This window comes from Camellia sinensis, chromosome 12, assembly GCF_055761805.1.
Source record: "Camellia sinensis isolate YWXY chromosome 12, ASM5576180v1, whole genome shotgun sequence".
Classification (NCBI taxonomy): Eukaryota; Viridiplantae; Streptophyta; class Magnoliopsida; order Ericales; family Theaceae; genus Camellia; species Camellia sinensis.
The window spans coordinates 76,034,953-76,061,971 of NC_138972.1; the positions used below are offsets into that span (position 1 = coordinate 76,034,953).

At 38.7% G+C, this 27,019-nt stretch overlaps 2 protein-coding genes and 1 long non-coding RNA gene across 9 annotated transcripts in view; 2 read left to right on the top strand and 1 right to left on the bottom strand.

Annotated features, from left to right (window-relative positions):
* LOC145804576 (uncharacterized) overlaps window positions 1–11,661 on the top strand; it is a 16,136-nt gene extending 4,475 nt beyond the window's left edge. Inside the window, exon 2 of the long non-coding RNA XR_014346577.1 lies at window positions 11,351–11,661. This is a non-coding gene — a long non-coding RNA (uncharacterized LOC145804576). The remainder of the gene's footprint in view (window positions 1–11,350) is intronic.
* A 3,356-nt stretch (window positions 11,662–15,017) lies between these two features.
* Window positions 15,018–23,517, top strand: LOC145804577 (uncharacterized). Of its 7 annotated transcripts, none has more exons than XM_082898991.1 (5): window positions 15,132–15,386; window positions 18,184–18,250; window positions 20,955–21,126; window positions 23,172–23,240; window positions 23,332–23,517. In XM_082898991.1, the coding sequence occupies exons 3-5, from the start codon at window positions 20,964–20,966 to the stop codon at window positions 23,415–23,417; spliced, it is 318 nt and encodes a 105-aa protein (XP_082755117.1). In that variant the 5' UTR covers window positions 15,132–15,386; window positions 18,184–18,250; window positions 20,955–20,963; the 3' UTR covers window positions 23,418–23,517. The 7 variants fall into 7 exon arrangements, 4 of the variants coding, with proteins under 4 accessions (XP_082755117.1, XP_082755118.1, XP_082755116.1 ...); XM_082898992.1 differs by having other exon boundaries at window positions 20,964–21,126; XR_014346579.1 differs by lacking the exon at window positions 18,184–18,250 and having other exon boundaries at window positions 15,018–15,386; window positions 23,195–23,240.
* A 2,456-nt stretch (window positions 23,518–25,973) lies between these two features.
* Window positions 25,974–26,617, bottom strand: LOC114284153 (blue copper protein 1b-like). Its single transcript, XM_028227042.2, has 2 exons — window positions 26,461–26,617; window positions 25,974–26,113 (listed from the first exon to the last, which is right to left on the bottom strand). Exons 1-2 carry the CDS (start codon window positions 26,615–26,617, stop codon window positions 25,974–25,976), a joined length of 297 nt encoding a protein of 98 aa, XP_028082843.2.
* Window positions 26,618–27,019: the final 402 nt, after the last annotated feature.

Genomic DNA, 27,019 nt, shown 5'->3' on the forward strand with positions numbered 1-27,019 from the left:
GAATGAGTGAGTGGAAATTTCATATTGTTGTTTGCAAATATGGTAACTTCTTGATACATGAGGATTTAGAGACCTTATTTGAATTTATTGTTAAATGCATAAACATATGTAGTTATGAAATGGCAAATTGTTAAGTTCCATGAAATATGAGAATTGTAATTTTGGAAGTTGATGTTCAAAACATTGCATATAGTCTTGAAATGACTAAATTCTTGAGAATTGTACAAGATGAGGAAATGTTGCTACGTGTTTGTGGGAGCCGGATTATTGGAATAATCAGAAGCGTACTCTAGAAGACAGACTTTACACGGCTCTACCCTGCACGATAAGGATGCCGAATATAATAGATAGGCCGAATAGATACGAGCTATGGAGCCGAGTAAAAAAGAGGATAATGAGTGACAAGTGGGCCTGGCCACGAGTCACATGAAACAAGTATAAATAAAGGAACAACAGACTAAGAAGAAGAGGTGAGAATTATTGTGCTTAACTTAGAATACAAGCATTCTTGAGTGTGGATTCTGACTTGTCCGTCGGAGTGCTAATTCCGGCACCCCCGACCGGAGTGTTTAATCCTTTTCAGGTGACCAGAAGAGGATAACGAGCGTTCTCCAGGATCAGAAGAGTATTTCCAAACCACTTCTCCACAATTGGCGCCGTCTGTGGGAATACTCAAGCACATCTATGGCAAGCGTGACGGAAGATCCTCCGACAGTCACTGTCGACCCTATATCGCAAGATGAAACCACTCCAACAAACTTGCTTGGAATAGAGACTATCGCCGCAAGACGTGCCTTAAATTTCGCCTCACCCTCGACTCCGGAGCACGAGACAATGCAGGTGATCATGGAACAAGCAAAGCAAAATGAACAGAGGTTGGAGAACATGATCGCTGAAAACGAACGACTTCGTGAAGATTTGGCCTTGGAAATGGCGAAGTCTAAGCAAGTTGCGCGCCTAAATCTGGAACGATCTCTGAAGGCAGGTGGGCGACAACCTCGAGCACGACAAGACACTGATAGCGACTTCGACTCATTATCCTCGGAGCCCAGGAAGAAGGGACGACATGAAACCACCAGTTCTTCCGAAGAAAGTCCCCATACAATGCACAAGCGAAGAAGGAATAGTTCAGACGAAGTTCAGACGAAGACCAACACGATCCCTTCGTACAACGGATTGCAAAGGCTGCGCTACCCAAGAAATTCAAAGCACCGTCGTTCACCTTGTACGACGGCAAATCAGACCCCACCGACCACATCCGCCACTACAAGCAGGCCATGACATTGCATGCAGACGACGAGGCCCTCATGTGCCAAATATTTCCAAGCAGTTTGGGACCATTGGAGGTCAGGTGGTATTATAAACTGAAGCCAGCTTCGATTAAAACCTTCCACCAACTACAGAGATCCTTTAGGGCCAGATTCATTACCAACGAAGTCCAGCCAAAGCAAGCCGACTCTCTCTGGGCAATGCAAATCTTGCCACGAGAAACATTAAGAGCATATTCGGCGCGATATAGGGAATGCTTTAATCTTGTTGATGATGCTTGCAACGACTCCATGGCCATCACCGCCTTTAAAATGGGATTACACCCAGATAGTGCCCTCCGCAGTTCCTTGACTAGAAGACCCTCCAAAACAGTTTGGGAGTTGATGAAAAAAGTAGAGGAATACTGCAAAGTGGAAGATAACGCCTTGCAGGTTAAAGTCAGACACGTGGCCAACAAAACGGCCCCTCTCGAAATCGCTCAGCCAATAAGTTCCACACCACCTCAGAGCCCTGAACCACGACAGCGGGCTAAACGAGACAAGAGACGGGATTCTTGCCGATCCAGCGATCAATGCTCACACCAAGCAAATGAGCAACTGTAGGTCGATAACAGGTGCACAAAGCGCGCCAACAAGAAATATATAGAGCTGTCAAAGCCAATCAGCTTGATTATGTCCAAAATCCAACATCTTCCGTTCTTCAAATGGCTGTCCAAGATGGTGGGACCTCCTAACATAAGAAGGTGGGACAGGCGTTGTGAATATCACAACGATTACGGTCATGACACGGACAGTTGCTATGCCTTGAAAGACCACCTTGAGGAATTGGTGCAAGATGGTCGGCTCCAGCACCACGTCCAGAAGAGCACAATCAAAACTGTCGCCCTTCAGCAGGAGTCACCTCTCCTCGGCGTTATTCAAATGATATACAGCCTTCCAACGCCACGAACCATACACGCAATTCATTCAGCCCCCTAGACGCAACGCACACAAACGAAACAGCCCCACGAAGCTCCGAGCATTACCTTTGACGATTCCGATCTTATCGGCATAACGCTCCCCCATATTGATCCATTGGTCATTGAACTACACGTGAACCGATTTACCGTTGAACGCATCCTCATAGACCAGGGGAGCACTTCGGAGGTCATGTATTACGAGACCTTCATCAAACTCAGCCTCAACGAATCAGACCTATCTCCGGTTCCTCATCCATTATTCGGCTTCAACGCAAATTCGGAGTACCTGTTGGGAAAAATCACGTTACCCGTTCGGGCGAGCTCCCAAATGGTGGATGTGGAATTCTTGGTCGTCAAGCTCCCTTCGCCGTATAACCTCATCATGGGGTGAACTTGGTTGCACACTATTCAGGCCGTGCCAAGCACCTATCATCAGCTGCTACGCTTCCCAACCGAACATGGCGTTGAGCAAATTCGTGGTTCCCTGCAATCCGGACAAGCATGCTGTCTCCTTTTTGGAAAGACACCAACGGAGACGCAGGCCAACTCCACTGAAGTGTCGAATCGTGACAGTCTCGACGATGTCGGACGGCTCCCTGACGAAAAGCCATGGAAGCTCTAGGCGATACCAGTAGCAGCTTCCCAAGACGAATGCTTAACGCGTCCAGCTGCGCCGCTACACGCCGGGAAAGTTGCTCCTGAAGGTATTTCCGGATGATAGGAGGCCGGTTGATGGAAAATTAGGCACACGGCCCTGCTTCTAACGCACTTGCGCAAATTCTATCATTAAACCTGACCTGTGGGGAATGATATTGGTTCTGAATGGCTCACCATGTACACTTTCCACTTCTGTAATGCAAAGATTCCTGTTTACTCACTGCGCAATCCCGTTCAAAAGTGTTCTAAATAAAGCCTCCAGATTCAGAGCGCCCTTCGTGGATGTCACGATTGGCCAAATAAAGTCTCTGGATTCGGAGCCCCATCGGGGCATGACGTCTTTGGGCCGATAAAGCCTCCGAATTTGGAGCGCCCTTCGTGGATGTCACGATTGGCCAAATAAAGCCTCCGGATTCGGAGCCCCATCGGCGCATGACGTCCTTAGGCCGATAAAGCCTCCGGATTCGGAGCGCCCTTCGTGGATATCACGATTGGCCAAATAAAGTCTCCGGATTCGGAGCCCCATCGGCGCATGACGTCTTTGGACCGATAAAGCCTCCGGATTCGGAGCGCCCATCGTGGATGTCACGATTGGCCAAATAAAGTCTCCGGATTCGGAGCCCCATCAGCGCATGACGTCCTTGGGCCGATAAAGCCTCCGGATTCGGAGCGCCCTTCGTGGATGTCACGATTGGCCAAATAAAGTCTCCAGATTCGGAGCCCCATCGGCGCATGACGTCTTTAGGCTGATAAAGCCTCCGGATTCGGAGCGCCCTTCGTAGATGTCACGATTGGCCAAATAAAGTCTTTGGATTCAGAGCCTCATCGACACATGACGTCTTTGGGCTGATAAAGCCTCCGGAGTCGGAGCGCCCTTCGTGGATGTCACGATTGGCCAAATAAAGCCTCTGAATTCAGAGCCCCATCGACGCATGACGTCTTTGGGCCAATAAAACCTCCGGATTCGGAGCGCCCTTCATAGATGTCACGATTGGTCAAATAAAGTCTTCGGATTCGGAGCCCCATCGGCGCATAACGTCTTTGGGCCGATAAAGCCTCCGGATTCGGAGCGCCCTTCGTGGATGTCACGATTGGCCAAATAAAGCCTCTGCATTTGGAGCCCCATTGGCGCATGACGTCCTTGGGCCGATAAAGCCTTCGGATTCGGAGCGCCCTTCGTGGATGTCACGATTGGCCAAATAAAGTCTCCGGATTCGAAACCCCATCGGCGCATGACGTCTTTGGGCTAATAAAGCCTCCGGATTTGGAGCACCCTTCGTGGATGTCACGATTGGCCAAATAAAGTCTCCGGATTCGGAGCCCCATCGGCGCATGACGTCTTTGGGCCGATAAAGCCTCCGGATTCGGAGCGCCCTTCGTGGATGTCACGGTTGGCCAAATAAAGCCTCCGCATTCGGAGCCCTATCGGCGCATGACGTCCTCGGGTCGATAAAGCCTCCAGATTCGGAGCGCCCTTCGTGGATGTCACGATTGGCCAAATAGTCTCTGGATTTGGAGCCCCATCGGCGCATGACGTCTTTGGACCGATAAAGCCTCCAAATTCGGCTGACCAAATAGTGCCACCGAGCGACGCTCAAGGGCCGAGCAATATTCCGAATTTGGAGCGCCCTCCAGAATGAAAACATTTACACGTCGAAGCAGGGATATGTAGGTTGAACCAGTACAACCACATGAGCAAGACAAAATGTTCCAGCATTCAAAATAAGATGCTTAATTCAGCATACAAAAATTCAGAATGAGACAAACTTTTAGAATGAAACATTTTATTCGATCAAACAGTAATTACAAAAGAACGCAATCTGCGTTCAAAGCATTACAATGTCTACTCTCATACGGCGTCGTATTGATACAAGCGGCAGCCCTGAATCAATGCCCGCTATCAGAGAACACCTGCAACTTGAAATGCTTTAATCTGACCGCGCTTGAATCCACGATTCACAACGACGCTATAATCACTCTTGAGGCGGGGACCTTTGGCACCATAGACAACGTTAAGGCCAAGATCCAAGACAAGAAAGGAATTCCCCACAAAAGCAGCAATGCTTAATGGTCGCGGCGCTATGTCGCCCTTATTTCTCGATCGCGATTACGGAGAACTTTGCCATTGCTGTTTCTCCCGTAGAGGTGATCCGCTTTGACGACTTAGAGGCTGACGTTTTTCCCTTTTTTTGAACGCCCTACCTCCCGCGCGAATGGGTTCTCTGCTGCGATCCTTTGCAATGTCAAGCTCAGCCAGAGTCTGAGCTTCTCCTCTGCTGCTGAAGAAAAACTCCGTTCAACATTCACACTTATCTAATCCCATGTAACAAAATCGTTTTAAATCGAGTCTAAGCACAGTAAGCAAAGTCACTGGAGCGAAAAGTCCGAGGCGATTTATTTCTAAAATCCTTGCAGTGGCCCCGAGGCGATTTCATTAACATTGAACTCCAAAAGACGGACGTCGAGCGATGTTGGCCATAGCCACTCCATGTACCAATTAAAATGGCCTAATTATATAAACAACAATTATATATGGGCTGACTGTCTTCGGATTTGGAGCCCCTGGTGCATGACACCTTTGGGCCGGTTAAGCCTCCGAATTCGGAACCTCATCGCCGCAATTGACCTTGCGTGACACGTCAAAAATATATTTAGTGAAGAATGCTCATGACAAGCCGGCATATAACCATTCAGAATTAAAATGCGTAGTTGATTCGAGCCGGTCAATGTTTATACAATGAAATGCATGTAAACACGTGTGTGCCGGATGAAATTTACAAAGAAATATTTAAAATAGAACATTTTATTCAATCAGGCAATAATTACATAGTTATGAACGCGATCTGCGTTCGAATGTTACATTGAATATTTTTATACGGCGTCGTCCTCATCCTCACTCTGCTCGACTTCAAAGGCGGAAAATGGAAAATGGTTACGTTGGTATAGTGGCAATGCCGAATCGACCCCCGCTGCTCGAAGAGCTCCCTCGACCTGAAGCGCCTTAATCCAACCATGCTTAAATCCACGATTTTTGCATCGACAAACTTCATCGACGAGCTTTTTCTTGGTCTTTTGTATCCCTACTTTTCGGCCATCGTGGAAGCCTTTTTCATAGGCCCTCCCCTTCGCGGATTCCATCGCGAACATGCTCGCCGTATCGCGATCGGCAAGCGCGGTACTGATAAGCCGCTGGGTGACCCTTTCTTCCACGATTGGGTTAGCCTGTCCGACGGGTTATGCCTGAACGGCCTTGACCTTCCCTAGCTCACGCTCAGCCGATTCTAGGCGAGCCTCCAAGCTTCAGATACATTCATCTCTCTTCTCTATTTCTCGGCGGGAAGCATGGAAACGCATGCCGATTTTGTAGGCGGTATAGAGCCCCTTGACCGCACCGTGAATGCCTTCACGAAACACTTCGAAGTCTTGTCGACCTACCATCGACTGCTGGACCTCGGAAGGAAAAATCTGTCGAACAAATTCGACTGCCACACTCGAATCTCGAACGATCGAGTCCGCATCTGTCATGGGCCTATTGCCCACGAAAACTGCAAAACTCAATGGGCGTGGGTTCTCACCGGGCTCCCTTTCAGAACGGGGTTGCGGGGATTTGCCCTGTGGCTCCTTGTCCCTCTTGGGCGACCTACTTCGATGACGAGGAGATTGACGTCTCTCCCGATTCCTCGAAATCCTACCTCCCGAGCGCAAAGGTTCGCCACTTCGATTCATGTCTCCTTCCAGCTCAGCTAGCGTCCTCGCTTCCCCTTAAAGAAGAGTTTATTTGACATTCGCGCTTGTTTATTCTTCGTCAAAGACCTGGACTGAGTTGCTCACTGAGCACTTAAATAGGACCTTCATTCATAGATTCCATACGAGGGCAGCGCCTCCAAGGCAATCTAATTAATATCGAAATCTCAACAGCCCGAAGGCGACCGAGTCGTGCCCCCCATCAAATACTGATTCAGGCAGTCTTAACTTCCGCAAGGGTAAATTCATGAACCAGCTGGGGCAAGGGCAGATTCATCAATCTATTCGGGTTGAGTGCCTCAGCCGCTTCACGAATACACTCGTCAATATTGTACTATTCGGCATCTCAAATTCATGGAGCAGCTGGGGCAAGGGCAGATTCATCAATCTATTCGGCTTCAGTGCCGCAGCCGCTTCACGAATACACTCGTCAATATTATACTATTCGGCGTCTCAAATTCATGAAACAGTTGGGGCAAGGGTAGATTCATCAATCTATTTGGCTTCAATGCCGCAGCTGCTCCACGAATACACTCGTCAATATTGTACTATTTGGCGTCTCAAATTCATGATGTAGCTGGGGCAAGGGCAGATTCATCAATCTATTCGGCTTCAGTGCCGCAACTGCTTCACGAATACACTCGTCAATATTGTACTATTCGGCATCTCAAATTCATGAAGCAGCTGGGGCAAAGGCAGATTCATCAATCTATTCGGCTTCAGTGCCGCATCCGCTTCACGAATACACTCGTCAATATTGTACTATTCGACGTCTCAAATTCATGAAGCAGCTGGGGCAAGGGCAGATTCATCAATCTATTCAGTTTGAGTGCCGTAGCCGCTTCATGAATCGATTTACTAGTCCTATTCGGCATAAAGAGTCGATTTACTTCTTCGGATAAATTGAGATTAAACTAATATAATGGCCAAGATTACACTGCTATCCAAAGTAGTGGAAGGCAAAACCTTTCATTAATATCAAAAACTGCGTACAAGTAACAGTCAAACGGGAAGAAAATTTCATTAATAAATTAAGCTCAGATAGTAACTAATTTATACATGAAAATTACCTTGAGTCCACTAAACAAAAACGTACATTGAAATTAAAGATACTTGATAAAACTAGAATGTCTCCCAGATCAATCCTTGGGATCAGACTCAAGTGGCTCAACGTTCACTTGCTCGTATGGAATTGGCAAGGCCAATGTAACTCCAGCGGCAGCAAGGGCTTTGAGCCACCCATGTTTGAATCCCCGATTCTCGAATTTGGGGACCTCATCTACGTATTTCTTCAAGGCGGCGCTCTTCCCAGCTTCTAGCGCTGTAGAAGCTACAGATTCGGCTTTTTCCTTGGCCGCCTTCAATTCTTCTAACTCGGCCTCTGCCTTGGAAAGCGCCTCCTGGGCTAACTTGAGCGACTCCTCGCTCGCGTTCGCCCTATCCTCGGCTTCGGATTTGAGCTGGTCAGCAGTCCGAGCCCTCTCATTTTCAGCTTCGGCTTGAGCACTTTCCATTGCGGCCCTCATCGCCTCGAACTCGGCCCTGCTTCTTTCACCTTCAGCTTCAAACTTTAAGCGACCAATTCTCTCAATGGCATCATGCTGCCAGTGGCCTAGTTCGGCTATCCTTCCAACTGTCTGCAAAACAAGTTTGGATCACCACATCAAGCAACATCATATGCAAACCAAACCAAATGGGCAAAAAAGAAAGTATCGTATACATACCAGAAGGGCCGATTGGGCAGCAAACGCTATAACTACCAAATTCGGCTCTTCTCGAAAGGTGGCCTTGTCAACCAGTAGCGAAACCAAGGCGGCCAAGCACAACGCCACGGCTGGATCCTTCATGGCAGATGCGTCAGAGGAGATTGGCGTGTCTTTGATCTTCGGTTGAACAACGAAGGAGACAACCACGTCGGATTCCTCTAAGCGAGGCCGTTTGTCAGCAAGGCTATCCTTTGAGCCAGCCTCTCCCTCGGCGGAATGTTTTTCACCCCGCTCTTTTGAAACTAGCCATTCTTCTGTAACCTGCTATTCAGCCCCCTCCGTCTCGGCCACAACAACTTGCGTCGTTTCTTCTCTAGTAACCAGTTATAAGGACTCAACTGGGGCAGGCTCAGAACGAGCGGCCTCGGCTTTCTTTTGAGCGACCATTCACTCGGCATTTCTCTTTCTCGCCATCTGTGTGAGATTCTCCCCAGCCATGCCTTCTGAAAATGTGTCGGGAAGGCCTCCCAAGTTTGTAAAAATATCTCCGAAAAAAATTTCCGTCCGACCCGAAGTGGACGGTGAGTTAGGCTGGTTAAGACCGGCTGCCTCAAACGTTGATTTCAGAGCTTCGTCGACCTCTTCGGCCTCGGCAGCGAACTCGCTCGATAATTCGGCATCTACCTCGACAACCGGCTCTAAGCTTTGCTTCGAATCAGAAGCTTTGAGACCAATTTGCCTAAGGATCTTGAAACTGGGGAAGACAAGAGCCGTAAGGTGTTGTTCGCCGGTTGGGATCGGGATGTCGTCTGCGGCCAAGAACGTAGTGTAGGTAGGCTCGTACCACAGGAGAACATGAGCAGCCCTCCCTTGCTTCTGTACGTTTGGACGGCCAAAGTACTTTAGTGCAGTTTTAATTTCCACAAGGATTGCGTCGTCAGCCGAAGTTAAAATCCTCTTCAACTTATTGCCTGCAAGAACAAAGGGTAAGGTTTGGAGAAAGAGCCGCATAAAAGAAAGATCAACAAACAAGGAGTTACACGGCAACCTGGTTAACCCCCCGTCTGGGAATAGGGTCTAGGCGATCTTCGCCTTCGTCGAACTCCCAGTTGCCTCGGACATTGACCATTACATCGTTAACTCGTTTGCCAGAGCTGGCAAGCATCGTTACCAAATGATGGTCAGTGTCCTTGGCCCTGAGAAAGTAGCGCCCGAGCCGACCGGAGGATTTGGCTAAAGCATAACCGTGCCGAATCGCCGGAATGCCAAGGTTAATCCTGAGACGCCAATTCAACTCTACGATTTCCATTATGATTCGAAAAAAATTCACATTATGTTGCGAAGGAATCAGATTCCAATAACGGAGGACGGCCTTGAGAAATGGGTGTAGGGGAAAGCGAACTCTGCCCTCCGTAATAGACAGGAGAGAGAAGACGATTATATTTTGGTCGTCCCTCTCCATATCAAGGGTATTGTCCGTTACCAAAGAAAGATGGACATCCTCAGGGATAGAAAAATGTCTTTGGAACATAGAAATTCGACCCTCGGAAAGGAGGTCTTTCAAATGCTTAGCCATTCTAATAAGGACTCAATGATATTCAAAATAAAAAATAAAAGCGGAAAATAGGACTGCAAGGAGAAGAGAAGAAAACTTATGAAAGGCAAATGAGACAAGGAGAGAACGGATAGGAGTTGCAGAAAACGCGTCGAAGAAGAGATACCAACTAGCAGTTCAGGAGGTTCAAATATTCGAAAAAGCATATTTTCAAAGGGACTTGAGTTTCAAATCGTAATAAATGCGAGAGAAGCACGAATGGGGCGGGAAAGCGTTATAGTGACCAAAAAACACGTACGCATTCTGACACGTATCGAGAAGAGGATTAACCGCCGAATTCTTGACTTCTAGCCAAACACGCCGACTAACTGATGCTAGCGAGGTGTTTGGGGGGCAATTGTGGTAGCCGGATTATCGGAATAATCAGAAGCGTACTCTAGAAGACAGATTTTATACGGCTCTACCCTGCACGATAAGGATGCCGAATATAATAGATAGGCTGAATAGATACTAAGCTATGGAGCCGAGTAAAAAAGAGGATAATGAGTGACAAGTGGGCTTGGCCACGAGGCCCAGGAAACAAGTATAAATAAAGGAACAACAGACTAAGAAGAAGAGGTGAGAATTATTGTGCTTAACTTAGAATACAAGCATTCTTGAGTGTGGATTCTGACTTGTCCGTCGGAGTGCTAATTCCGGCACCCCCGACCGGAGTGTTTATTCCTTTTCAGGTGACTAGAAGAGGATCATGAGCGTTCTCCAGGATCAGAAGAGTATTTCCAAACCACTTCTCCACAGTGTTGATAGACTTAATTGAACATATGGTTATTTTGTGAAATAACATTGAAGGGAGGAAAATGGGAAATGTGGTTATTATGGTATTACTGTTGAGATACTTAAAAATGGAGAAATGTTATGAGGCATTGATAATTATCGCATTACATACTCATTCAATTAATTATCATACATTTTGAATTGAGTTTGGAAACGTTTACATTGAGAAAATAATATTTTGAAATAGGAATTATTGAAATGTTTTGGGGTAAATACATTGGTAAGTCCGGATAGGAGGTGTAAATGAAATTGATTAAGTTGGCCTGAGTATCCGGGGTGAAAGACCAAAAACACGCGTGGAGGAGGTACCACTTCCCTTATGGTTAGCAACCGGTAAAGTGGAGTTTTGGTAGTGCTAGTTAGGTCTACTTGCAGACACCAACCTAGGGATTACCTGAGTCGTATTTACTGCCCCTCTGAATTAAATTGTAAATTTCTAAATTGTTGAGATTTCAAATTATCATTGGGCATGGTGGCTTTTTTTTTTTAAAGATGTAAATGAAATCCTCTTTTAATTGGCATAGCATGACATGTGCATTTCATATTGGAAATCTTGCATAAATGTATATACTTTGTTAAGAATTCTCTACTAGGTTTTATGCTCACCCCTATGGGAGTTTGGTGCAGGAAAGGACGTGGTGAATCCGCCAATCTAGGGCATGGATATATGTATATAGAGCACAAGGCTCTGTTTTGTTGTGATTGTATTTTGTAAGCCTAGGGCTATAACTGTTTGAGTTCGAAAGACTATTTTTGTGTAACCGGGTTTAAGCCTTGGAATTTGTAAGCCCTTGGGGGCATTTTATTTACTTTTGAATTTGACGTTCTACATGCTATAGATTCATGTATGTAATATCATTAAATGTATAATTTGTATGTGGAACTATTTTGTACAAACTTCTATGATCAATGTTATGATGATTGGGTAATTGCTATTATTCACTACTACAAAAATAGTTAAAGATCACACTTTGACAAGAAAAAAGATCTCACTTTTATTGGAAGTGTGATAAAAAAAATTAGATTGATATTTTAATCACACTTAATTTGATTGAGTGTGATAATATTTATTTTTTATGTCACTTTTCAATTAAGTGTGATTATATATATATATTTTTAATCACACCTTCTAATTAAAGTGTGATTATATATACACTACTACTTTTTAATCACACTTTTTAAACAAGTGTGATTATATATATATTTTTTAATCACACATTCTAATTAAAGTGTGATTATTTATATATTTTTTAATCACACTTTCTAATTAAAGTGTGATTATATATACACTACTACTTTTTAATCACACTTTTTAAACAAGTGTGATTATATATATATTTTTTAATCACACATTCTAATTAAAGTGTGATTATTTATATATTTTTTAATCACACCTTCTAATTAAAGTGTGATTATATAAACGCTACTACTTTTTAATCACACTTTTTAAACAAGTGTGATTATATATATATTTTTTAATCACACATTCTAATTAAAGTGTGATTATTTATATATTTTTTAATCACACCTTCTAATTAAAGTGTGATTATATATACACTACTACTTTTTAATCACACTTTTTAAACAAGTGTGATTATATATATATTTTTTAATCACACATTCTAATTAAAGTGTGATTGTTTATATATTTTTTAATCACACCTTATAATTAAAGTATGATTATATATACACTACTACTTTTTAATCACACTTTTTAAATAGGTGTGATTATATAGATATTTTTTAACCACACATTCTAATTAAAGTGTGATTATTTATATATTTTTTAATCACACCTTCTAATTAAAGTGTGATTATATATACACTACTACTTTTTAATCACACTTTTTAAATAGGTGTGATTATATAGATATTTTTTAACCACACATTCTAATTAAAGTGTGATTATTTATATATTTTTTAATCACACCTTCTAATTAAAGTGTGATTATATATACACTACTACTTTTTAATCACACTTTTTAAATAAGTGTGATTTTATATATATATTGTAATCACACATTTTAATTAAAGTGTGATTATATATACATTACTACTTTTTAATCACACTCCCTAAATAGGTGTGATTGTATAAAATATTTTAATTTGATTTTTATATAAAATATACAATTCCCAAATTCGCGCCTCTATTCTACCCATGAATGATAGAGATGACTCACTACTAGAAAATGAGGCTTTAGACACAGAACTTTTTCACCCATTTTTTCATCTTTCTATCTCTCTGTCTCTGTCTCTCTTCTCTCTCTCTCTCTCTTACTCTCACTCATCACTCTTCTCTGTCTGTCTGTCTCTCTCTCTATCTCTCTCATCTCTCTCATCTCTCTCTGTCTCTCTTCTCTATCTCTCTTCTCGTTATCTCTCTCGCTCATCTCTCTTTATCTCTCTCTCGTTTATTTCTTATCGCTCTTTTTTTCTCTCCCTCTCTCTTTGTCTATATCTTTTCGCCTATTTTTTCATCTTCCTCTCTCTCTTCTCTTTCTCTCTCTCACTCATCACTCTTTTCTTTCTGTCTATCTGTCTCTCTCTCTCTCTTTGTGTCTCTCACTCATCTATCTCTTCTCTCATCTCTTTTCTCTCTCTGTCTCTTTCGTTCATCTCTCTTCTCTGTATCTCTCTCATATTTCTCTGTCTCTCTCGCTCATCTCTCTTCTCTCTCTCTCTCGTTCATCTCTCTTCTCTCTATCTCTCTCTCGTTCATCTCTCTTCTCTCTATCTTTTTTCTGTCTCTCACTCTCTATCTTTTTGTCCCTCTCTCTCTCTTCTCTTTCTCTCTCTCTTTCTCTCCCACTATGTTCGCGTTGCTCACTCTCTCCTTTCTGTCTTCTCTATTTACTGAGCTCCCTCTCGATTTATCTATCCACTACAAGAAAATGCACTTTTAGCGACCACTTTGTCTCTCTCTTGCTCATCACTCTGTCTTTGTCTCTCTCTCTCTCTTTCTCTCCTCTATCTGTCTCTCACTCATTTTTCTCTCTCTCACCACCCATCTCCTTTACCACCTTCACCACTACTGCAAACGCCATTCCACTACCACCATTACTACCACTGTCGCCATTTCACCTCTACGACTACTATTGCTACTACCATTGCCACCACTACCACTACTGCCACTATTACTACCATTACCTCTCATTCACCCTTGCCACTTCATCTACTCTACCACTACCACAACTTCACCACTAATCTCCTTCGCCACCACTACCACCACCATCATCTCTTATCCACCACCTTCACCACTACTGCCACTACTACTACCATTACCTCTCATTCACCCTTGCCACTTCTTCTACTCTACCACTACCACAACTTCACCATTAATCTCCTTCGCCGCTACCACCACCACCACCATCATCTCTTATCCACCACCTTCACCACTACTGCCACTTTCTATCCTCTACAAAAAAAAAAAAAATCATTAATTACAAAAAAATATATATTTTAACAAAAAATATTTTTTTTTGACGACGGCAACTCCCGTCGAAAAAAAAAAAGAAAAAGAAAGTTAAACGACATTATTTTGTTATTTAAATTTCATTTCTGACAAAAAAAAATATTTTTTATTTCCACCTATTTTTGTTTTCCATTCCCGCTCTATTCTCTTTCTCTATCTCTTCTATCCGTTTCTCACTCATCTCTCTCTCTCACCACCCATCTCCTCTACCACCTTCACCACTACTACAAACGTCATTCCACCACCACCACTACTTCCACTGTCGCCACTTCACCTCTACGACTACCATTACTACTACCATCGCCACCACTCCACTACTGCCGCTACTACTACCATTACCTCTCCTTCACCCCTTCCACTCCATCTACACTACCACTACCACAACTTCACCACTAATATTTTTCGCCATCACCACCACCACCACCACCACCATCATCTCTTATCCACCACCTCCACCACTAATGTCGCTACCTTTCCTCTACCACAAAAAATTAGTTCATGATTTTTACTAAAAAAAAATAGGTCGTAGAAAAATTAACTTTTATTTTAGTGACTACAGAAAATTAACTTTTATTTTAGTGAAAAATATTTTTCATTAAAATATATATTACCCCTACTTCTACCAAATAAAAAATAATAATATTTTTTTCCATTAAAATAAAAATGAAACAAATAAATTTTCAATCTTAGTGACTAAAAAAAAAAAATTTATTTTTTCGTTAACTACAAAAAAAATATATATTTTAACAAAAAATAAATTTATTTTTTTATTTTTTATTTTTATTTTTATTTTTATTTTTATTTTTCATTCCCGCCCTTTATTTTTTTTCCATTCCCGCTCCCCCTTTTATTTTTTCCCCATTCCCGCTTCCACACCGCCCCCCTCCCCAAAAAAAATATCCCCAATCTCAAACCTAAAAATTCCCTTATCTCTTCTACCCCCTCTTTTCTCTCTCGATCGAGGGCGAGCGGCGACGGATGATAAGATTTCGTGTACTGTGATGGCAAAAAACAAACAGGCCGTCGTTTGCTCTCCTTCTCATATCCCCAATCGCTCTCCCTCTTATCAACTGACCATTGCCCATCGCTCATCGTCCCTCTCATCGACAGTGATCACCGTTCCTCACTGTGTCTCACCGTCTCATCGCCACGGTCGGTACACCGTCCAGCCTCCAATCGATTTTGATTCAGGTCTCTCTCTCTCTTTCTCTCTCTCTCCCTATTTCACTCTAGCTCCAGGTTTTTTATTTTGTTCTCTCTCTCTCTCTATTTCCCTATTTCACTCTAGCTCTAGGGTTTTTATTTTGTTTTTTGATGCTGTAGAATGTTGATTTCTATGAAATGAGTAAATGTGTTTTGATTTTTGTCCTAGATTTAGGGGTTTTATTCTATGTAGAGGCTTGATCTCTTATGCTAAGGAATAAATGTATTGATGGAGATTTGAAGTATTTTTTCTGATTGATTACAGCAAACCTGAATGTTTCAAGTGGATTACAGAAATGCGAGTCATCACACCATTTGAGTTTCGAGTGGAATCACTAGCTTGCATATGCATTTCACCATTTTCCTTCCTTGTTTACTTGATTTATTTTAATCCATGCTCATATTTGTATTGATTGGGGATTGGCGTCAGTGTTGTAGTATGGTGTTTGGTTGGGTTTTTATTAATATTTATTGGTGTCATACAAGTTGTGTTGGTGGAATTTGATAACATGATACATAGGGGGTATAGGTGTTCTCATTGATAGTTCTAATGGGTGCTTCACTGTAGAAAGTGTAATAGTGGATGTTAACTGGCTGTTCATAAGTGAGTGTAATAGTGGATGTTAACTGGCTGTTCTCTTTGACAAATTTCAGATGGGTTTTTTCTGAATTCTTGTAATGATTACTAAATTCACACCGTTAGTAATATTTCTTGATGATAACGATAGAATATTGAATAATTTATTATTTTATAATTTAGTGATAATGACAAATTTGTAGTTTTATAAAAGAATTGGAGATGATTTTGGGCTAATTTTTATTAGTAGTTTCTCTTACACTATCTTTGGATTGAAAGTTTTTGAGAAACGAAGGATAGGTGGGGAAAATGGTCGATATTTATTATTCACTATGTTTGGATTGTTTTTAAGGAGGGAAGAGAAACTGCATAGAGAGGAGGGAAATGGAGGTTTTGATTAAGATAATTTTTTACTCTAAAGTATACCCCTTAGTTTGTGAGTTGTTAAAACTTATTTCTGTTTTTCATTCAGTTCATGCACATACCTTTCTTTTATAATTATTGTCTAACCAAACAAGAAGGAAACGACACCCTCCCATAGGATATCCCAATGACTTGGGTCGTATTCCCTTAATAAAAATACTCAAGTTCAAGCCAATGAGAAGGTTGGAGACAAGCACATGTCAACATTTTAGCTCACAGACTGCACTCTTAGCTCACAGTTATTGAATTCAAATTCAAAAGTTATTGAATTCATATATTATGTTTCGGGTTCCTTTCCTTTCCTCTCTTAACTGCCGAATTGGGTCTCTTATATGCACAGTTATCCAATTCTTATATGCATCGTTATATGCACAGTTATTGGATGCTTCATATGAGTATTCTCTCATTTTTATATGCACAGTTATATACTCATTTTTGATGGATGAGTATTGTTCCTTTATGATGGATGCTAGGTCCGAATTGGGTCTCTCATTTTTATATGCTTCATATGGATGCTGGGTTCCTTATATGCACAGTTATATGCTTCATATGGGTCTCTCATGGGTCTCTTATATGCACAGTTATGCACAGCTCCGAATTGGGTCTCTCATTTTTATATACTCATTTTCATAGAGTATTCTCTCATTTTTATTCTCTCACACAATCACAGCACCTTCGATCTTCCTTACCATTGCCAGACTTGGCTTGGAGAATGAGATTCAATTATTATGGTGTTACCCTCCCTCCGAAATTTCGACAAATTTTTTTTTTTTTTTTAAACAGGAAATTTCAACATTAAACAGGAAATTCTATGTTTACATGTTAGAAATTCAAAGCAAAAAAAAAAACAGCTTTGAATAATCAGAGCATATAATCACGTACTTATTATTATATTGTTACAATCACATACTTATTATTATATTGCTACTTACTGATCTTTTTGTTTTGTCAATTGGTAATTATACTTGAACAATTGGACAAGTCAATGTTGTGAGTCTTGGGTCAATTGTTGAACTTACCATGAAGAGATACTTTTGTTGACAGATAATAGGAAGGAAAAATCTTTGGGACTTCTTACACAGAATTTTGTCAAGCTCTTCTTTTGCTCTAATGTATGTAAAAGTTTTAGATTATTGCACTCTATTGTCTATCCTGTTATGCATAAGTATCTATTAGCTTTGGTCTGATTGTTTAAAACCACTTTAAAAAATGTGGAATGTAACTTTAGTAACAATAGAAATAGAGTTAATTGAGATGTGAATATTGAAAACCATAATAGGAAAAAATTGACGCAAGTGCTGAATTATTAAATTACATTTAAATAATAGTTTATCGACACAAAACTGATGCAAGTGTTATCAAAATAACACAAAACGCATATTTTAGAGACAAAAAAATGTAATTATCCCCATCAATTAGCGAGGCTCATATCTTTCCATGCATCTTGGGACAAAAATGAACTCATGACATGTGTATTCTTGGGTTATGACTTATAGATAATTAGGATAACATTGTGCTATCATAGCTCTGTTCATTGGTTACATACTTGGTTGTTATGTAAATGATTCAGCTGTACTGAAGTCTCATATTATGAATGAGGATGACATTATCCTTGAATGGATAAAATTATAAACAATTTACTTTAGTGAGTGGTGATGCCATGATAATCTAGGCATTTGATGCTTGATTATCTAATGGTTTAGCTGTACTAGAGTTTCATATTACCATTCTGTGGATCACTCTGACCACTCTCACCATTGTTCACTCTGGCTCCATGTGAAACAGGAACTTGAAACAGAGGTGGAAATGATTAACTCGGCTGCTCGGTAATCTCAGCCGGGAACTTTGCTCGGTAATGTGAAACTGATTTTTAAACTGATTATATTTATACTTAATGACTCAATAACATGCTGGTTTTGAAGCCAGTTCAGTTCGGTGATTTTGGTGATTTTGAAATAACTCAAGGTCACATGATTCTTGGTGATTTCTTTTTATTACTGTAAATACTACTGTAAATGTTTTGGTGATTTTGGTGATTTCTTCTTATTTCCATGTGGTGTAGATTGTTCTGGTTTATGTGACTCAACTACCTAAGTATACTATGTTAGACTTACATGATGAGTCTGGATGATATATGAGTCTAGATGATAATGACTTTAAGTATACTATGTTATTGCATGTTAAAAAAATGATGCGTTATTGTTGAGTCTAGATGATATATGAGTCATTAAATATATAAAATTTATACTTAGCTATACTTAAATTTATACTCAGTAAAATATATTAAATTCACTCTGGATGATATTTATACAACGATTTTTTTTTTGATCCCTGTAATCAGTCATGTTTCATCGAATGCTCTTTGTAATTTGTTAACTCACTGCCCTCATTTCTATTTTTTGTGAAGAATCCATATCTATGTCTATATCTATATCTCTATCATTTGATTTTCATACATAGACATTCTGATTTTTATTTTTTTTAATCTCTATCATTTGATTTTTATACATAGACTTTCTGATTGATTTATAAACTGTATCAACAGATAGGCTTTGTCTCAAGCCAAATGAACTATATTCTTTTAGTTCTAATAGTTGCGAGTCCCATGATAATTACAAATTCACTCTTATGGATCATTTTAGTTTACAAATATTTTAGTCTTCATGACTTTTTTGGGTCCCTAACATCAATTAAATACTCAAAAATGAATAAAAGCTCAAAATAGAGCACTGTTAGATGAAAATATGTTCTTGCCTAGTGAGCAACCACCTTCAAGAGACCACATAGTGATTCAAGGATTGGCAAGTAGAATATAACTTAAGGTTAGCCCTAGTTTTATGCACACTCATGAAATGATGATTTATTTGCTTGGATTGGCTTGTTGCACTTGGAACCAATTTTGGGAGTTTCTTCAAGTTGTTTGGAAATTGTGCTCTTCTTATAGCAGAATCTGAGTTTCAAGTGGCTCTTGGCATCTTTAAGCTGAAAAAACATATATATATATATATATATATATATATATCTGTTTAGGAGAGTCTATTTGACAAGCCACTACCTTTAAAGATCAAATCCTTTCAACAGTTTTGCTTTTCTTCCTCCTCATAGACTTCATGAACTTGCCCAATCTTCTGTCCCAACTGCCACAAATATAGTAATAGCACCAGTAATGGAAACATTATCTTCTCAGATAACGAGTCAGGAATTCTAAATTTGTTACAGCCATCTCATCATGTTACTGCAGGAAAATTTCAGATAATTGTAATTTAGGCCCTTTTTTTTTTCGGAAAGACCATGGCTGAAATGGATGAAAAAAGAAGGAACATCATACAAGTGAACAACCTTCACATTGATAATAAGATACTATTTGAAAAACATTGTCGATGGTCACCTCTTGGTGGTGATTGCCTTGTTGAAGAAATATTATAGAATATTGTGGTAAAGTCAAACCCTAATATGTTGGTAAATGTTGCATTATGGGAATAGGATGTATTATTTGGATTTCAAACTATTTCATAGTTAAATATGGAGCTTGAGCATAAATGGGATAGACTCACTGTATTGGCAAATGTTTGATACATTTTTAATCAGATTTTCTTTGGATAAAAATCTTTTGATGACAGAATTCGACTAAAGAATGTGTTGTAAAATTACAGTTGTGGTGAGCTGTGGCGTGTGGTGTAGTCGTATGATTATATCTTCTCGATGATTTTTCTTTGTCTTTATCTTATACCTGCTGCTATAGTCCTATGCTATGATCATTCCCAAAGATAGAAATGTAAGTGGCCTGTAAGTGGCCTTGCAGCTTCATGTGCATATGAACTATGGTGTTTGGCTCTGATAAGCTTTTGTTATACACAACTTATGCTGGATGCCATGCATCTCCAAAACAGCATGAATGTCTAGAAGTAACTTCAAAGTATTATGTAGTAGTTAAGGCTTATATCAAGGATTTAAAAGGAAAAAATTGATTGCGTTTATCCCAATAATAACAATTTCTTAGCAATTTATCTTAATCCAGTAAGTTTCCACAAAGAACAATCAAGGTTTTTAAAAGAGGGTACTAGTAAAGCAGACTTCCTTTATGATGCCTTGAAATTGAAATTATATGAACTTTTAAGGCTCTAATGTTCAGCAAGCAACCATCCATACAAAATTGCCCCATCGCAATAGTCATGTACAATAGTAGCTCTTTGTGGCAGCTGCAGCTGTGGCTGCTTTGTGCATTGTAACAGCTCTTTGTCCTGCTCTTTGTTGCATCATTGGGGCAGCAACAGCTTGTATTTGGTTCTTTGTGCATTGTGGCAACAACTTGCTGTAGCAGCAGCTTCATGTTGCAACAGCAACTTGTTGGTTCTTAATATTTTTCTCTTCTTTTCTCTTCTTTTCTGCAACAGCAGCTTCTTTTCTTGTTGGTTCTTAATGTTTTTGTTGATAATTTCATGACTTGTAATGTGGTTCTAATATTAGACTATTAGGTTATCTTATAATTTCACGAATTGTCATGCATTTTAAATTTTTGGTTCTAGTTGCTTACAATTCATTTGTTACATACAAAGACTACACAGATGCCACCTGGGCAAGCCAATAAGAGGAGGTCGACGACTTCACTGTCAGAGGCAAACCCGATTGAGGTCCCAGCTCACATGTCAACAGCTCCATTTCCTATGGATGCATCTGCAGGTTTATCTCCAGTGAATGCATCTCCATCTTTGCAAACAGCTGATATTGGTAAGTGTTTCATCCTTTGTATAGAACAATTTGATTTTTGCTCTTGAAACTGTAATCAATGTTGAGTAGTTACTTCATGCTTTCTCTTTTTGGAGTGATTATGATCAAAAATTTGTTAGTATTGAAGTATGACTCTGTGTATATAGTAGCAGCAACCTATATATTTAATATTTTCTTTTGGTTTTCAAGTATATGAGTGTGTAGTGAAATATATATATATATATATATATATATTGTGGTGCAAAATGTGTATTCTAATTGAATGTCCGTAGAGCCTTAGTTGGCAATAATAAGTAGGAGACTTAAGGTATCCTCTGGGTATTATTGTGAAGGAACTTTTTTACCTTACAATTATTCTCCTTCTGATTAAAGGCAAAATACTAAAAGGATCAAAAAAAGGAAAAAAGAAGAAAAAAAAAAAAGAGAGGATAGAAGACAGTCACTTTAAAAAGAGGATATTATAAACTGACAGTCCCTTTAATTGCTTGACACCTCGAAGTTCAAAGAGCTGTAACACAGACTATAGGTTAAAAGCTATATTCTTCCCATCTAGCTTATGTATTCTTTCCATTGTTTATCAACTTGTACTATATTCTTTCCATCTAGCTTATGTATTTGTAATTTAAAAAACAAAGTATAGGTTAAAAGCTCATTTTCTTTTTTCAACTCAGTAGGGTACAAACAAAAATTGAATTCAAGGTTGGCTTCTTTAAAAGGATAGAAGAAATCATATTATCCTAGACATAGTAATCTTATAATCATGAACATGAAATAATTGCAAGCTTGAATAAAGGCATATACATTTCATGATGCATTGAAGTTGAGAGTTCTTAAAATCTGCAGCAACCTATATACATTCTATGATACATAGTCAAACCCGATTGATTTCATTCGGATTTAGATACATAGTTGGATGGTTGGGGGACATAGGTTAAGGTGCCTTATTTTCAGTACATGACTTGGTATCAAATTAATCAAAAATCAGATTTGTGGGAAGTTTCGGTAGGTAGTTCCAGGTTGATGATCTGGGGCTCTGTTTTATGAATGACTGCTGATAGGTAGTTGGTCTGTGCTATGAGGAGATTGGTATTTTTGGATGGATAATAGTGAAGGTATACTTGGTTAGACTATGCTATGATTTGTCAAACGTGTAAATAATATTTCAGAATAACTCCATTATTGGTTTCTGGTTAGGCAACTTTAGTCCCACCTGCCCCTTTTCTTTTGTGCCTAAAGTTAGCTCTTTTTTCTTTGGATTAGATTTGCCTTTGGCATCCCCTAATTTATTTCCACTTTTCCACACCCACACTTCTCCTCACAATGATCATGATCATCCTCCTACTTTTGTTTTTTGTGTTTTCGTTTTTTTATGTTTCATCTCAAGTTATAATTAGAATTGGTTGGTGCCATTTGTCTTCATTAGTTTATGAGTAAAATGCTATTTAATAGGAGATAGCTTCTCTCTAGTTAGTGATTTGATTGGAAAAAGATTATTAAGTTTTGGTAGATTTATTTTGGAGCTTATCTTGGTGATTCAAATCATTTATTTTGTGTGAGCTCATCTCAAGATTTATAAATGGCATTACTGTACTTTTATATATTATCGTTACATTTTTTATTTGATATTTTTTTATCTATTATCATTACATGACCTTTGTCTGTGGTTAAGTGACTATCACTATATGATTTCAATGTAACAAACTCATCTCTTGTTGCAGGGACCAATTGTTTTATGTGGTTTAAGAAATGGAGCAATTTGTTTTCTTCAAGTTCATGTCTTGGAATAATTATTTATTTTTAAATGCAGATGACAACACTCTTCTGGCTATTAATTTGTTTTCTGCATGTTCATGTCTGATGATGAGTTAACTGCTGAAATCTTTTAACACATAGAGTTTTCCCATATTTAAGGGCACGAATAAAATGTTTGCACAACCCTGTTCCTTCTCCAAAGCATTGTTGCCCTGTAGTCATAGTTCATATTCAGCTATCTTAAGATATTTGGTCCATTTTTTCCATGAGAATTGATTATTCAATCAAAGTAGTTATTCTTTTTCTATTGAAGCAGGAGATGAAGAGTTGGTATGATGAGAAAAAGTCCGACGGTATCTTTGGTAAGACTAGAATAGTCTCTATAAATATAAATATTTAGTTTATTCATATGCTACTGCAGTTTCTGAATTAATTTGTGTTTTCATTTTTCAGGTCAGAAATTTCTTGGAGAGATGCAAAATATGGTCAAAGAATTCAAGAACTTACTTTTTTCAAGTTTTTTATTTTTTATTTTTTAATGTATGTAATCACAGTTAATTTTTTTTTTATTAATTTCTTTGTATATACTTTTAAACATTTAACTTTCATTTATGAAATATATGATATTATTTCATTCAATATATGGTTGTGATTCAAAATATAGTATATAGTGTGTATTACATTATTCAAATGCGCGTGCAAAAATAATATTGATTATTCTTTAAATATGTCAATTTTTTTTATTTTTTTTTTATCACAGGTTTTATTAGTTATTAATCACACTTAAAAGGTGTGATCTAAAGTTTTTAATCACACTTAAAAGGTGTGATCTAAATGTTTTTAATCACACTTAAAATGTGTGATCTAAAGTTTTTAATCACACTTAAAAGGTGTGAACTAAAGTTTTTAATCACACTTAAAAGGTGTGATCTAAATGTTTTTAATCACACTTAAAAGGTGTGAACTAAAGTTTTTAATCACACTTAAAAGGTGTGATCTAAATGTTTTTAATCACACTTAAAATGTGTGATCTAAAGTTTTTAATCACACTTAAAAGGTGTAATCTAAATGTTTTTAACCACACATAAAAGGTGTGATCTAAATATTTTTAACCACACTTAAAAGGTGTGATCTAAATATTTTTAATCACACTTAAAAGGTGTGATCTAAATGTTTTTAACCACACTTAAAAGGTGTGATCTAAATGTTTTTAATCACACTTAAAAGGTGTGATCTAAATATTATTAGTCACACTTAAAAGATGTGATGAAAGCATTTTTTAATGACACTTAAAAAGTGTGATTAAAAATGACCATTTTTAATCACACTCCTAAAGACCACACTTTAATAAAACTTAAAAGGTGTGATTAAAAAACATACATCACACCAAAAAAGTGTGATCTTTATCTATATTTGTAGTAGTGATTCTTTAATGAATGTCGGTTGATGTACCAAGATTACGTTGGGTAAATTTTGGGGCGTTACATTGAATCCCCATCATTGATCCCCATTATGTACCAATACAACTTGTGTGCATTACTCTAGCAGTTTTGCAGGAATAATGGACATTGGTTGCTAGCCTTCATGGTTGGAGGCTCCTCTTTTCTCCCGTATGGTGTATAAATAGAGACTAACCTCTTTGGTTGTAGATACATATTTTTTGCTTCAAGAATATATACAGTCAGTTTGCTTCTGCCTATAATTTTTCTTCTTGTGTGAAAGAGTGTTGCTATTGTCGGTTCGCCAAAGCTATCAGAAGGTGCTTCTACATTAGTCGGTTTAAACTGTCGTATCTTGGGAGACAGAAGCCGATGTACCTACACCACCCACGGTGAGGCGACTAATCTGTTTTAAGGAGACTGTGACATCACACAGGATTTGATTTATGCTTTCTTTACCATTTTATTGTATCATGTATTTCTGTGCAATGTCATTGTAAATTCCAGCATATTTTCTTAGTATGTAATTTAATTTGATTAATCATGAATCTATTTATTTTAGTTCATTACATTAATTTGTACAAAAATAGCAAAAAAAATTGAGAACCATTTAAATTCTTAACACACTAAATAATTTCTCTTGTTTCTACATATAAACAGTGAGACTTTTAGGATTATTATTTATTTATATTTAAACAGAACCATTGACTTTTAATATTCTTTTCTTATATTTAATTATATTATATTATATATATATATACATATATATTATTTATTTATATATTTTATTAGTTATATCGGATAGGGGGAGACGATATCCACCCCGCCCCACCCCACCCCACCCCACCCTCGTTACGGGTGACCAAAATATAATTTGCTACCGCCTCACATAAGTGTCAGGTCGGATAAAATCCACCCCATTCGGGCGGATATAAGCGGGCCTTACTGATCGGATTAAAATGGCCATCCTAGTGCTGAGATACCAATTAAAGATATTCAATTTTGAGCCATGTCATTGCTTACTACATAAATAACTGACACCCCATGTATAATGAACAAATCCCTGAAAACTTAATCCCATTTTTCTTTTTATTTACTGTGGATTTAATGCATAATTTATAAAAATGCTGAAATCATATTGACTATCACATTCAAGTAATAGTCTCAACTAGTGCACCCTAAAATTATAAATAAAGCACTGAATAATCAATCAATGATGGTCCAAATTAAGTTTTATGTGTGATTAGAACCACAACTCCATTTGTAATAGTAACATACAGGCTGGAAAATTTTCTTAAACAGAAAGTCTATAAACCCAGAAAATAAACTAGAAAATTGATTCAGAAATTCAAATCTATGGTATATATTCAAAATTGTGGGCCACATCTTGCATGAATCTTAGCCTTTGATTATCAATTTGGACAATTTTCTAATTTGATTTTTCTGATTTGCTAGAACTGCTCTATCTTGAAGCAATCAAAATTAAGACACCAATATCAACATAATTGTGACTCCCACTGCCGCGGCTGATCGGAATACAGTCACAACAATCCCATATGCTGAATTTGTAATTGGAACAACTGATTTAGCAGTGTTGACATTGATAAACAACTTTTGGTCACCATTAGCACAATGCTTGGCAACACCGCAGATGTACTATTTATGCCCCGGGGTTGAAAGCACAACTGTGTCCTTTCCTGAAGTTAGAGCTTCTTTCAATGGCGGCGCATTGCAATTCTGAAACCCAGTTCCATTAACTTTGAAGACATCGTGAGCTTCTTCTGGATACAGAAAAACTGCATATTTTTTGTCAGAAAACTACAAGTTGAAATTTCTCGCATTTCATATATATCCAAAGTTCCAAACTATTAGAGGGATGACGCATGGAGAGAAACTCATCCCAAATTGTTTTAATTTACTCACCCAATTCAGTCTTAAGAAAGTTAGATTAAGGAATTAAATTGAATCACCTTTTATATATTGGAGACTAAATTGACATAATTTATATATTGAGAGACTAAATTGAAGCACTTTTTATATATTAGGGACTAAATTGTTACAATTTAAGTATTGAGAACCAAAATGACACAAAACTCATATTTTAAAAATCAAAAATATAATTAACCCAAAAATATATACATACCAAGTTTGTCGCCAACCCGAAAATCCTTGCCTCGCACCCATGCTTGATAATCAAAATTTACTGTCCACCCTTTCTCATCTCCAACTATGAAGTCCGTCGCGGAGACAATAATAGGAAAAATAACAACAACAATGATGAACACATGCTTGACAGCCATTATAACAAATTTAATTTAACTTAATTTAATTTTTGGTGAAATTACTAAAGATAGAACTCTGTTAAGCTCAAAATTAATGTTGTTAGAACAATAAATGAAGAACACATTGGTGTCATATTTTATTTATATATAAGAGTGGATTTGAAATGAGATTCTTCTTAACTGACCAGCTTTGTTTAATTTTTTATGTACGGCACTGAGGTACAGGGAAGGTCTTGAAAACTACAAATGAGTAAACAACTTTGGTGTCTTTAGAGCTCGATTGCACACCCTATATAATTTTGGAATAGCTCGAATTGGAAGGGCTCGAATGGGTCTAATGAGTGTTGGCCAGACGTTCGCCCGGATGACTGGGTGAAATATTGTCTACCGTGATTGTCACTTTTGTTGACTGTGGCTATT

Excerpts from the sequence above, each read along its gene's own strand:
- LOC145804577 (XM_082898991.1), top strand. The coding sequence starts at position 20,964 with ATGCCACCTGGGCAAGCCAATAAGAGGAGGTCGACGACTTCACTGTCA. Across the intron at positions 21,127-23,171 it reads TTTGCAAACAGCTGATATTG|TTATTCTTTTTCTATTGAAG; the intron begins GTAAGTGTTTCA and ends CAATCAAAGTAG. Across the intron at positions 23,241-23,331 it reads AAAGTCCGACGGTATCTTTG|GTCAGAAATTTCTTGGAGAG; the intron begins GTAAGACTAGAA and ends TTCATTTTTCAG.
- LOC114284153 (XM_028227042.2), bottom strand. The coding sequence starts at position 26,617 with ATGGCTGTCAAGCATGTGTTCATCATTGTTGTTGTTATTTTTCCTATT. Across the intron at positions 26,114-26,460 it reads TCGGGTTGGCGACAAACTTG|TTTTTCTGTATCCAGAAGAA; the intron begins GTATGTATATAT and ends AAAAATATGCAG.